The sequence below is a fragment of the Pectinophora gossypiella genome, chromosome 21, assembly GCF_024362695.1.
Source record: "Pectinophora gossypiella chromosome 21, ilPecGoss1.1, whole genome shotgun sequence".
NCBI classification, from domain to species: domain Eukaryota; kingdom Metazoa; phylum Arthropoda; class Insecta; order Lepidoptera; family Gelechiidae; genus Pectinophora; species Pectinophora gossypiella.
The window spans coordinates 8,096,780-8,110,502 of NC_065424.1; the positions used below are offsets into that span (position 1 = coordinate 8,096,780).

Sequence of the window (13,723 nt, forward strand, 5' to 3'; positions counted from 1 at the left end):
CTTAAGAACTTGTAATGAAAGAAAAAGTTAATAAAACGATACCAGTTTTATAATTATAAACCAAATTCACTGTTTTTCAAATAGATTGTATAATGAAAAGCTTGAATAAAAACCGGTATTAATAATATTTAACTTATCGGTTTCAACTCATATCTTAAACTCTAGAACTGTCATTGTCAAAATTGACAACTACAGTCACCTGCGCGCATAACCTCATAAGCTGCAGGATTTTGTATTTTGATTCGGAAATAACATCAATTAAATCATAATGAAGCTTCATTTGTCTCATATATCTCGACATATTCTACATAATAGTTCTTCCAAATCATTACCGCTAGCAAGTAAGCCACAATTCTGTGATATTGTGTGTGTGTAACTTTTTCGATGTAAACATTGTATTTATCGTATTTTTTTTAGGATTTCTAAGTACTAAAGAGGCTATTGAGCGTCGTGATCACCTGTTTACGTTGGAGAAGAAGCGGCAGGTGGAGAAAGTGGGTCGCGTTGAGAAGATAGAAGTCAGATACAAGGGTGTACCAAATGACTGCACATTGGTAATGAACAAGAACATATCTACGCCTTACGACTGTGCAAAACGTGAGTCTCTTTGACTGTTACTACTGTTATTTTACTATGCTATGAAAAAGAAAACTTCATTATAGCAAATTAATTTTTATTTTACGTTATTGTAATTTCGTAGTGCGTCTTTGAAATAAAGTAAAATACTTTAAACTTATTGAGAATTAGGTACACATTGTGTAATGTCCTGCTTCTTTTTGTTTTCTTTTTCCATTAATTTATTTCAACCAAAGGTTTGCTGGTTGTTTATAGACTATCAACTTGTACTCGTAATTTAGTTTAAGTATAAACTGTATAATATTTTCAGATCTGAGTGAGTGGCACACAGAGAGCAGTGCTCTGGCGCTGGTAGACGGCCATGTCCACTGGGACATGCACAGGCCATTGTCCGAAAATTGCATATTAGAAGTAAGTGTTGCACTTATAACTTACTGACCACCTGTAATGGGGGGTCAGACTGGGAGTTGCTGACCTGTCAAATCTTCAGGTTACGTAAGCGGACCCTGTGCAAATAGGATGACTATGGAGACGATAATCAAATCCGTGTAGTTAACATATTGTATGTTTTTTTTCTTCTATGTATCTTGTTATTGATGTACATATCTATCTGTTCTCCCATAGTTTGTCTCTTACCCGGTATGGAAGAGATATCTACTAGAAATAAGCTGTACCATTTTGTCTGTCTTGTATAAGTGAAATTGTCCTTATATCATTATGTCCAGATTATTTACAATAAACAGGTAAAGAAATAAATAGTTATCACTAACTTAGTTACCGCCAAGCTTTTACCGATGCATTTAACTTGATTCTTTTCTTTGTGTCCAGAATAATGTAGCCTGTTGTCCTCGGCCTCTGGGAGATAGTTTTTTATTAAAATAAAACAATATAATTTATATGTTATTCGAGGTCTACATCCCAGACAGGAGATAGAAGGATTAGAAGAAAAAGAAAATAAAAATTTTTAAATTAACCATTTTGTGTTGTAGTTAAAATGTGTTGCTTAAGGGTTACCATTTGTACTTCCTCTATTTTTAAGACCTCTGTAATAACATCAGGAATGAAATAAATATATCTTGTCTTATCTTTTCAAGAAACAAATATTGTCAACATTCCAGCTCCAAACCTACACAGTTGCCGAGCCCCAGCAGGTGAACAAGGCATTCTGGCGAACGTGCTCGATGATGCTCGGCGCCGTCGTGAGCTCTGCCTTCAAGGATAACGTCCCTGTCAAGCTGCACAGCTTCCCTGGGCCTGATAGTGAGTTAGACCTTTATATCATAGAAAAGAAATTCTTTAAAAGAAATTACTTAGTTCATCTTGCGATGGATGTACCTCTGACTACCCCATTTAGGATATAGTCGTGAGCTTATGTTATGTTAATTTAAAAAAACCCTTGAAAATAAGTTCCCTAATATCATAGACCAACACTCTAGCATTGTGCCTCAGCATTTATAAACTCTGAATTCAGGATAGGATAGGAGGATACACAGAAAAGAAAATGAACGGTAATGCAATGCATATAGAATGCAAACTTATATACTAATATACTATATACAGGCTGTTAGTAACATCGTAAAGAAAACTTTTTCTTATTATTCAGACCATGATTCCGAATTGATATCAAGTAGAATTTTCCGTCGCAAAAGTATGGAACTGAAAATAAACTCAAAAAAAAACACAATAAAGCATGAATTTTCCGTCAGGAAATTTGATGATGATCTGCATCATCTCCCTCAGTATTCGTTACGATATCACTAACACTCTTTAACTGCAATAACTAATCAAACCCTACTTCTCAGTCCGCAGCGGCTCCTTCATCTACGACGTGGATCTCCCCACGTTGCCGGACTGGCAGCCCACCCAGCAAGAGATACATACGCTGGGCGCGGAGTTCGTCAAGCTAGTGCGTCAGAACTTGCTCGTCGAGCGGCTCGATGTTGGTGAGGAGCTCGCTAAAGAGATGTTTGTTGAGAACGAACACAAAGTTGGACAGATACCTAGTATTGCTCGGGGTAATGCTAATGGTAAGTGTTAACAAAATATTTTATAAAATGATAAGCTGAACCGTTTCTGTATGTTGTGGAAAAACAAATAAACTGTATGATTGTCTATAAATAAATAAATGATTATTGATTAAGTAAACTAAATAACTAACTAGATTTAAAAATACTCTATCAACTTTTTGCAATAGATAGGCGGAATTTATTTAGTAATAAACAAAATTAACAATACAATGGTGCTAATTCCTGTAAATACCATCTAATTTTATTTTAAGTTATATCTGTCATTTTCTTATCCGCCGAGAAGGAAAGGGACGGGTAATCGACAAGCATAAAATTTATGGAACACACGTCAATTTTAAGCACAAATCTAAACCAACCGTCTAAAAATTTTACAACCGTCAATAACCCGACACAGTTAAGTAGACAGCACGTCAAACAGATTGCATACCAGGGACGTACCTTTTGATTCGCCCGGGTTATTCATTTACTCATTCTTCCTAAAATTAAGAGCTGTGAATCATCCGTCCCTTTCCTTTTCGACGGATATGAAAATGACGGATAGAACTTAAAATAAAATTAGGCGGTGTCTGCAGGAATCGGGGCCATTATACTTAAAAACAATTTGCACAATAAATTTACACGACACTGCAATTAACTTGACGACAATTCCTTTTTTTGTTACATTGATATGTCTAACACAGTCGGAACATTGTTTATTCCGTTATTTTTGTTAGGATACTAAAGTCCAACTTTTTTCAGCCCCAGGCAAGGTCACAATGTACCGTATCGGAAAGCATGTGGACATTTCCAAGGGACCGATGATCAGCTGTACAGGCCAGGTATGTACTCCTCTAATGTGTCAGTGTTAAAATAGTTACTTATAACATAACATAAAAACATAAATAGCCTATATACGTCCCACTGCTGGGCACAGGCCTCCTCTCAATCAACCGGAGAGGGTATGGAGCATACTCCACCACGCTAAAAATAAAATTTTATGATACCTAGTATTTGAACAAAATTAATATTAAGTACAAGATTTTCAGAAAACTACGACTTTTTGTGATTTTGTGACCTAACCTGTGCATTTGATTGCCTAAGCGATAAATATTTTGTTACTAACATTAGATTATAACAGATTAAGCATGTAGCATTCAGCATTTGTGTCATAGTTTTAAAATAAGAGCTCAAACAGTACAGATCAATTGACTAAAATCAACGAGTTCGCTTGTAAAATAAGATGTGCCACAGGGTACAATATTAGGTCCTTCTTTGTTCCTATTCTTAAATTCATGACCTACTTGTACCAATTGCCATTTGAGGCAAAACTACAATAATAAATGTAAAATAAACTGAATTACACTTATTTTGAATCTCAAAAAGTGATTCTTATATATTTGTTTGTACACAGGTGGGTCGCGTGACGGTCGCGGCGGTGCATGCGCTGAGCGGCGCCCCGGGCCAGCTGCGGCGCCTGCATCGCTTCCAAGGACTGGCACTGCCCGCCGGAGTCGTGCTCAACCACTTCGCGTACCAGATACTGACTGATAGGGCCAAAAAACTGGTAAGTTGCTTTGACAAACATTACAAGAATCCGCATAGCTAGCTAGAATAGTACCATATACAAGATAGTTTTATGTTATATCCAAGACACCAAGCTTCACATAAGATCACGCCTATTTCCCGGTAGCGTAGGCAGAGACTACGGAATTCCACGACTACGATCCTGACACACCCTTTCGCTTCTTCCACTCTCAAAAGACTTCATGCTCCCCGATTTGAAGTACGCTTGACTTGGCTTTAGTGTGCATTTAGTTAATCTGTAAAATAATCAAGGATATTTGCTGTCTTAGAACCCAGCCCGGTCTCCAATCAACCCTTTCAACGAGGAAGACTCCAGCGCCGCACCACAGGCTGCCGCGGCCAGCGCATAGTCATACTAGTTTATAAATAGATTGTTAATTCTAAGACCATATTGTAATAAAGTATTTGTAGATATTCTATCTGCTTGCGTTTGTTCATTATACTACACAACACAACAAACATATACACAACACACATATCTACACGCACACACACATTTTATATTTTATTCATGTAGATTAGATAGATAAACTGTGGTTAACTGTCATTGGTTTTACAAAAATTGGATGCCCCTAAATTATAAATGTAATAATAGTCTGTTGTTAACCCAAAAAAAAAACATCCCAGCGACACTTACTAGGTCCAGTTGTGAATATTAACTATCCATGGATTCACTAAAAATTTCATCATTATCGGTCAATCCATTTTACAGATACGCTACACTGTAATTTACATTTCAGGCGAGTTCAAGAAAACATGATAATTGGAGAACATAATTTATTTACACAACTTTTGTACTTATTCACTAAGTACATTTATTTCATTTTACATAAACCCTAGATTGACCTAGGTCTTCGGTTTCTTGGCATCTGAAGGTCCTTCCTCGTCTTCGTCCTGGAATATAGGCTTTGGTTGTGTCTTTTTGTAAGCTGGAGCGACCCAGAAGGGATTCTCTTCAGCGTCTTTCGCGTACTTCAATATAGCTTCTCTGGGATCCTGTTCATCATCAACTCTCTTGCTTAAACCAAGATTTCTGATCACGAAGGAACTTAAAGTGCTTCCAGACGCCGCTACTCGACCACCTTGGCCTGAAGTTATTGGCAAATCTGGTCGATGGGACTTCACAGGGTCTAACCGATCCTTTTCCATCTTTTTCTTGCTAGTTCTTAGCTTCTCTTGTCTGAAGAGTGGTAACGCATGTGGTGTTATGATCTGTTGTGTGCTGACCACCTCTACAGAATGCCTCTTTCTATGCGTCTTGACAATGCACAGTTTGGCTCCTCGAAGACTGCGCTTCTGATCGTAGTAGCATTTGACAACTCCATTGCCACAACCAACGAAGATCTGATTTAGTTTTGCGTGCCAAACTGCTTTAATAATGTGTGATTTTGTCACATCTATGTGACTTACTTCTTCGAACGTTTTTGAGTTGTAAAATAGAAGCCTCCCCACGTCCTGGCCTTTCTGTATAGATTCTCCAGTGAAAACTATCGTATCGTCTGGACTGAACCCGCAGTCAGTTTGCTCATACCTGGAGAATAGATTGCTGAAAATGTTCAATGGTTTCTTGAAGTTCCTTAAGTCCCATAGTTTTAGAGTATCGTCGTTTCCTCTACTGGCTAGATACGAGCCTAGATACGAATACGCAATGCTGCATATTTCGGTCTGTTTCTGATGGGCACCTCGAAGAATGGACGAAGTGTTGACGAAGTTTTTTCTGTGGTCCCACATTTGGATTGAACCGTCGAAGCATCCACAAGCCACTGTGTTTCCATCTCTGGAGAAGGCGCAAGCTGTAGGGTTGGTCTTCAAGCCGCCCTGTTGGCGTGGCTTGATCACTGCTTTGTGTTGTCGGGGGTTCTCTGTCAGCCAGAGTCGGAGAGTACCGTCTTGGGAGCACGTCATGAATTCTTCCCGGATCTGCGGATGCCAGCAGCCGCTGTTTAGTGACGCTGTGTGGCCTTTAGTCCTGTAGACAAGGGATTTTTATTGTTTGAAGACTGAAAGTAGCGCCGGTCACTGTGAAATTGAAGAGCTACAGGTGCATACGGGCATGTAATAACGATGAATGTAGATGGATATAGAGGTAGGGCCAAGAACAAGGGGGCCCAAGAAAGTATGGTTGAATCGATTGAATTTTTATAAGGTGACTGATAAGGACTGATACTGTTGGTGAGGTGACAGTGGCTGCAAGTTGTCTTTGATTACTTGTGGCTCTGCCCACCCCATTTGGGATTACGGGCGTGAGTTTATGTATGTATGTATGTGTGACTGATGACGTAGATTTGTTGTTGGATTATGTGAAGATAGGAAGTGTGTGTGGAAGAATCAAGTGGGAGAAACTTACCAAGGAGTCGAGACGAATAGGCTATTCCTGTATTTTTTTGGTCACTTCTATATCGTTCTCTAGAAGTTATCACGCGTACTTACTTGGCCATATCGGTGATATACTGGTCCCCCTTGACGCATTCCAACACTTCAAACCCGTCTCTGTCGAGCACCTTGGCCTGCGCGGAGCCGCTGACGACCAGAATAGAGTCTCCGGTGGCGGAGTACTGCAGCGCTTTCATGGGGTGGTTCTCGCAGGGCTGCAGCGTGCGGAACGAGCGCATTGATGCGTCCATGCCTGTGAAGGGTGGTGGTGGCCAGGTTTTATAACTGGACAAATGCTTTCTTGCATACACAGGAAATACAAAACGAAATGTAGTGGTCTAGTGGTGGTGGTGGAAGTAGTGTTTAATTTTAAAGTTTAATCAGTGGCAGATTATCGTTAAGGCAAGCAAGACATATGCGTAGGCGCCTGATTAGAAAGGGCCACGTGCATGAAATTTAAAATGGAAAAAATACATCAATTACCTTTTTAAAAATCATACCTTCAATCTTGCAAAAAATTTCCAAAGCAGCTGAATATTTTCCATTTTATAGAATAAACTAAGTATAGAAAGGTAATTGTCCACCCCCTTGGGTCTTACTTTAGTCTTAATGGTTGTAAGCCACTAAACAAGTGTTGGGGACTGAGTGCAGACTGTCTGTAAGGTAAGCCGCGGTGAGGCAGCTCAAGATAAGAGGGTTTTGTATATTGGGGTGTGTCTACATTATTATTTGCTCTTACAAGCCATCCCTAGTCCTGTAATCAAGATCTCAATGTCTAAGATTATACCTGTATAATAGTATTGTATGCATTCTTACCAGCAAAGTCCCAGAATGAGACATCATAGTCGATGGAGCCAGTCGCCAATCGCGCTCCCGACGGGTCTACAGCCAGCGCCACTACGGCTTTAGTGCCGTGCAGCATCTCCACCTGGAACAAAAAAAAATGTTGGTGTTGTTAAAATGTTCCAGGATAATGTCCACAGGTGATGCCCCTAATCAAAGTGTCATACTATTATGAATCAACATTTGGTTTATGTCATGGAACATGTTAAAGGTGAACGCGCTTTGACGCGCCGTAGGAGCCGCACGCGCCGACGTCATCGCATTTTACAAATCTTTGTATGAAATCGTATGCAACGTCGCCAAATGAGATACTTTTTTAGAAATGTCAAGTTAATTTATATGTTTGTATGAGAATACAAAACCATGACGCCATAGTAGTATCTATTCAGATAGGCCATTGTTTCTGTGAAAAATTGGGGTTGTCTGATGACAACCCCAATCTCTTACCTGATGGTAAGACCCCATGTAAATGGTATAACCCTAGGGAGATGATGAGTTCTCTTCTTTTATTGAATTTTTGAAGTTGGGACACACTCTGAACACTGATACAAAAAACCTCGTTTTACACAGACACTACACATTGACATTACACACTGCACATCTGTGTGTGAAATCTGACACCCATATGAATGATGACTGAAGTAAGACCGAGGGGGTGAGGTAAACCAAGGTCAGCCACTGGTGGGGAGCAAAGAGCTGCTGTTCTATATGTATTATTTTATGGCTAAGAGCAAGTTATGGTGTAAGTTGTGTTAGTTAGATGATTATATGATCAACATTTTTTGTTTATTTGAAAATGTTGTTTGTTACAATTCCACATCATGTGATTTGTTTATTTCGCAATGATTGCCGACTTCAATTTGATGCAAATTATTAAACAGATGACTTCATTTCCGATGATGTTACTCTTTACTTATTATAAAAAGTGTCTACAAGTTGTCTTATGATTACTTGTGCCTCTGCCTGTTGTGGATCATTGACGTGAGCAAAAGGTAATATTTCTGTTTTATTTATTTTTTATTATTATTTTATATATTTTTTATTTATTATTATTTTATAATTTATTATTTTATTATTTGTTTAATTTTTTATTATTTTTTTTATTATTTAAAATTTCGAGTGAAAAAGACAATTCAATATCAATTTACTATGGCTTTTGTTTTAGGCTATTTATGTTACTTTGGTTTACAACCACTTTGATGCTGGCAGACATGGTTCAATTATAATTATGTGTATTATTTTTATGTAGTCAAAAGTGTATTTATTTTTATATGCACAAATATTCCCATGCTGCACTATCCCGCTATATTACCTAATATTCAATATCTCCTATACTTAAAGGTTGCCTGGAAGAGATTGCTACTTAGCAATAAGGCCGCCTATTGTACTAATTCTATTTCTCTTTTGTTTTGTATTTTGTTTTTTCCTGTTTGTGCAATAAAGTATTTGTTATGTTATGTTATGTTGTAAGATTAAGCAACCCATTGCCATAACCTAAAAACAGGGTAGCTTTTACTAATTCTAAATTATTCAGTAATATTTACCTCATGAGTGTTAGGTATTCTTTTATCTATGGTCATCTCCTCATCATCAGACCCACTCAGCTCATCATAGCTGTCTTCTTCATCACTGTCCCCAGCACCCTTGCTTTTATCAACTTTATTAGACATCTCTTTCGATTGTGCAGGTATTGGGGGGCCTATTAATTCATCATCATCATTTGGAGCCATCCCTGGTGGTAGGGGGGGCCCTATGAGGTCATCATCTTCATCATTACTGTTAGACATTCCTGGAGGCAATGGACCGATCAATTCTTCATTTTTTTTCTTCTCCGGTTCTTTTTTTGTTTTAGTTTCCATTTTTCTCTTATTAGTCTCGGCGTTCTTCCTCGCTTCTTCCATCAGTTCCTCAATGTTGAAGCTCTTGGCTTTTTTACCGAAGTTCTTGATACCCATGACTTCGTGTACGTGTTGGCTTTCTAAGTCTTCAGTTATTTCTTCTACTATTTTATGCTCTTGAATCGGCGTCCGGCCGAAAGTACCGAAACCAGAAGTGGAGCTCTCATTATTGTCATTTTCAGCGGTATCCGAGCTCTTGTTCAGGTTAAAGCTGATTTTACCGAACGATATAGGCTTTTTGCTCATGTTTGCTATTGAATTTATCACGTTATTATCGAAAGTACGGCTGAAATTCCTAAAGGTGATCCGGTAGCAAAATTTATTAATTTAGACGTTTTCAATAGACTTTATATTATTTTACACAGTAATACATCTTCAATACGATTATCTTACTAATAAAAATGCTGTAGTTAACTACAGCACTAAATAAATCACAAGATAGTTTTAGTGGTTTACTAGTTCTTCGACTTTACTGTTTTGACAGTTACGTTTTGATAATCAAAAAAACTAGGTAGGTACTAAGACAATACATGATAAACATCAAAGTAGTAATATCAAAACGCAAAAGAAACATTCAAAATATAGGCTCACGTTATGTCAAGATTCGTAAAATTAATTTCTTTTTGCCACCTTTTCAAAGTGATAGGTATTGTAAATTAGTTATTTATTCATGAAACGATATAAATAAATTATATGATTGTATTATGGTACAGCTAAAACACTAATTAACTCCAGTTTACCGTTTCTTTTGGCGTTAATATTTGTATATTATGTTACGAACGCAGGACAAGGGCAGCCTACGTTCCAGTGGTAAATTACAAAAAAAGGGACAGCAATAACAAACAACTCAGAACAATAACTAAAGCATAGAAGGAAGGCTAAAATAAGAATTCAGAAACTATAAACCGGCTCTCTTCTAGCTTACGACACAAACTATGAGTGAGAAAAGGACAAATGATTCGCTCTTTGCTTCATTTTTTCCGAGGTTGTCACAACATGAAATGTCATTTGGACCTATTGGACTCATTTTAACTCGGCCAAATACATAGTAACATACATAAGAAGATTTTACTTATATTTACCGAACTATTTGACACGGTCGCGTCAACTGTGTTTACGAGTGTCTTGTGTTCAGATTGTTTTAAGTGATAATTTAACAATATTTTTCCAAATAAATGGAAAGAAACTTTTATTTATATCAAATAATTGAGTGTCTCGACTGTGTGACATTATGTCTTGTGTGGTATGGGGCTGCAGCTCACATTCAGGAAGAAAAGAAAATAGCCAACAACTTCTGTCGTTTCATCGGTAAGTTTTTTGTAATTTTCTAGTGAAATGTGAACTGCTGAACAATTTTAGGAAAGTAATATGTTTTGCTGAATAGATTTGTAGCATAAAATATTTGAGATATCCATTATATTATACGTTTCATCGATGAATACGGAATTGATTTGAGGTTATGTTGATTGTCCATAGTGATGTACTAAAATTATCGATACTTTTAATTTTTAGATTTCCTGTAGACGATAACAAAGAGAAAGAATGGATAATTCGCATTAATAGACGAAATTGGATTCCAAATAAGTACAGCCGTATTTGCTCGAAACATTTTACTGCGGATTCATTTATGTGTGTTCCTAATTCAAAGTGGAGGCGTCTTCGAGACGATGCTATTCCTACATTGAACATTATAGATCAGACAGATGAAATGGTGTTTAAATTTAAATTTCAGCCTAGCCTGCATCATCTCACTGCTGGATAGATAGATAAGATATTTGTATCATGTTATCACAACACGTTTATACTATCTATCATTCAACTACATATTATTATGTACTTAATAAACTTAGTATATACTAAGTCTGTAGTTGTTTTATGTCTAAACAATTATGAGTTGTACACGTTTTATATAAGTAAATTATTATTATCTTTGATTTCAGATATTAAATCCAAAAGTGTCGACTGGATTTACATGAAAAGGTATATCAAATAATTTTCTTTTTTTATATTTTTAACATGATATACATATATAGAGTGTATAATTCAACCAGCTGCACAATGCACTTAAATCAGATATATTTTACTTTTATTTTTATAGATTATTTTGTACATATACTATTTTAACATTATTATTAAACTTTATTTCAGTCAGTTCAAGAAGACGAGATGAAAAATTTTAAAGAAAAGCTGAACAAGTCCCGCCTCAAGATCAAACGACTTAATGAAAAAAAAAAAAAACAATGTGACAGGGTGTCACAAAGACAGTTTCTAAGCAAATTGACACTGTTTAGAAATTAATAAATTTGTATTTATTGTAAATATAATGTACATAATTAATAACGTGTGAAATAAATACTTGCTAATGAAAATGAACAGATTTACGATCTAATTTATATTTCATTTTACCTCCTGTTCTTATTTACTCCTACTCCAACACTCCAGGTTGATACGAACTGCGCCCAATAAAGAATGTAATGAATGTTATAGATTTGTGTAAGCGACTTAGATAAATCTTGACTAAACCTTCCTTTACAAATACAAATATACTTTATTGCACACAACATACAATACTTACAAGTTTTACACGAAAGATACAGTACACCACCTACCTACCTTTTACTTTCCCTTTCTGTTCTCTTATGAATACTTGTATGCCGTATTTTTTTAAGTATAATGCTATATCTAGTAGGTACGAGTATGGTAATCCTAGTATTGAAACAGCTTGTAGCCCTAGTAAAGACCGCCATTTTATGTTTACAGAGTGGCACGTTTTTTCTGTAGGTATTTCCAGTCCATACTCTTTTCTATGTCTATGGCGTGACCCCATCGGGCCTCTTACCGTCTGTGCGGCTTAGACCCGGCGGCGGCGGTTCCAATTTGCACGGCACGTCGATCGACACCAGTGCACGGCGGATGACATCATAAATAAATTCGAATATTACAAAATACTTACCGATGAAACGATAACAGTTGGCTATTTTCTTTCCTTCCTGAATGTGAGCTGCAGCTCCAAACTAATATAAACCAGACAATATAATCCAAAAATGGTTAGATACTTACCTATCAGAGACAGAGTCTCCTTTCATCAAGAAGAAGATAATTGCATCCTACAAAAAGAAATCTTGTAAAAAAAAATTATCGACATTAATTGTAAGTAAATTTAATTTTATCGACATATTACTAAAGTGAAACCCAACACTAGGCAATGAAAAACTTGTGACAACCTACGAAATTACGAAACAATTTTTGTATATGCGTCTTTGTCTAACATTACGCCGGTTCCGTAAGATAAAGTAGAGCAGAATTATAGAGTTCTGTTGCTATTTTAGCCTTCCTTCTATGCTTTAGTTATTGTTCTGAGACAAACAACTCCATAGCGCGAAAGAGATGGTCACTCAAAAAGTCTCAGAACAATAACTAAAGCATAGAAGGAAGGCTAAAATAGCAACAGAACTCTATAATTCTGCTCTACTTTATCTTACGGAACCGGCGTAATGTTAGACAAAGACGCATATACAAAAATTGTTTCGTAATTTCGTAGGTTGTCACAAGTTTTTCATTGCCTAGTGTTGGGTTTCACTTTAGTAATATGTCGATAAAATTAAATTTACTTACAATTAATGTCGATAATTTTTTTTTTACAAGATTTCTTTTTGTAGGATGCAATTATCTTCTTCTTGATGAAAGGAGACTCTGTCTCTGATAGGTAAGTATCTAACCATTTTTGGATTATATTGTCTGGTTTATATTAGTTTGGAGCTGCAGCTCACATTCAGGAAGGAAAGAAAATAGCCAACTGTTATCGTTTCATCGGTAAGTATTTTGTAATATTCGAATTTATTTATGATGTCATCCGCCGTGCACTGGTGTCGATCGACGTGCCGTGCAAATTGGAACCGCCGCCGCCGGGTCTAAGCCGCACAGACGGTAAGAGGCCCGATGGGGTCACGCCATAGACATAGAAAAGAGTATGGACTGGAAATACCTACAGAAAAAACGTGCCACTCTGTAAACATAAAATGGCGGTCTTTACTAGGGCTACAAGCTGTTTCAATACTAGGATTACCATACTCGTACCTACTAGATATAGCATTATACTTAAAAAAATACGGCATACAAGTATTCATAAGAGAACAGAAAGGGAAAGTAAAAGGTAGGTAGGTGGTGTACTGTATCTTTCGTGTAAAACTTGTAAGTATTGTATGTTGTGTGCAATAAAGTATATTTGTATTTGTAAAGGAAGGTTTAGTCAAGATTTATCTAAGTCGCTTACACAAATCTATAACATTCATTACATTCTTTATTGGGCGCAGTTCGTATCAACCTGGAGTGTTGGAGTAGGAGTAAATAAGAACAGGAGGTAAAATGAAATATAAATTAGATCGTAAATCTGTTCATTTTCATTAGCAAGTATTTATTTCACACGTTATTAATTATGTACAT

General features: G+C 36.7%; 2 protein-coding genes across 2 annotated transcripts; one reads left to right on the top strand and one right to left on the bottom strand.

The window, feature by feature from the left end:
* Window positions 1-192: 192 nt before the first annotated feature.
* Window positions 193-4,585, top strand: LOC126376651 (39S ribosomal protein L39, mitochondrial). Its single transcript, XM_050024193.1, has 8 exons — window positions 193-341; window positions 418-597; window positions 887-987; window positions 1,695-1,836; window positions 2,379-2,603; window positions 3,342-3,421; window positions 3,994-4,146; window positions 4,436-4,585. Exons 1-8 carry the CDS (start codon window positions 269-271, stop codon window positions 4,514-4,516), a joined length of 1,035 nt encoding a protein of 344 aa, XP_049880150.1. The 5' UTR covers window positions 193-268; the 3' UTR covers window positions 4,517-4,585.
* Window positions 4,586-4,928: 343 nt separating this feature from the next.
* LOC126376524 (gastrulation defective protein 1 homolog) lies at window positions 4,929-9,753 on the bottom strand. The gene is made up of 4 exons (XM_050023973.1): window positions 8,927-9,753; window positions 7,356-7,467; window positions 6,597-6,792; window positions 4,929-6,135 (listed from the first exon to the last, which is right to left on the bottom strand). Exons 1-4 carry the CDS (start codon window positions 9,524-9,526, stop codon window positions 5,013-5,015), a joined length of 2,031 nt encoding a protein of 676 aa, XP_049879930.1. The 5' UTR covers window positions 9,527-9,753; the 3' UTR covers window positions 4,929-5,012.
* Window positions 9,754-13,723: the final 3,970 nt, after the last annotated feature.

Excerpts from the sequence above, each read along its gene's own strand:
- LOC126376524 (XM_050023973.1), bottom strand. The coding sequence starts at position 9,526 with ATGAGCAAAAAGCCTATATCGTTCGGTAAAATCAGCTTTAACCTGAAC. Across the intron at positions 7,468-8,926 it reads GAATACCTAACACTCATGAG|GTGGAGATGCTGCACGGCAC; the intron begins GTAAATATTACT and ends TTTTTGTTCCAG. Across the intron at positions 6,136-6,596 it reads TATATCACCGATATGGCCAA|GACTAAAGGCCACACAGCGT; the intron begins GTAAGTACGCGT and ends CCTTGTCTACAG.
- LOC126376651 (XM_050024193.1), top strand. The coding sequence starts at position 269 with ATGAAGCTTCATTTGTCTCATATATCTCGACATATTCTACATAATAGT. Across the intron at positions 1,837-2,378 it reads CAGCTTCCCTGGGCCTGATA|TCCGCAGCGGCTCCTTCATC; the intron begins GTGAGTTAGACC and ends CCTACTTCTCAG. Across the intron at positions 2,604-3,341 it reads TGCTCGGGGTAATGCTAATG|CCCCAGGCAAGGTCACAATG; the intron begins GTAAGTGTTAAC and ends AACTTTTTTCAG.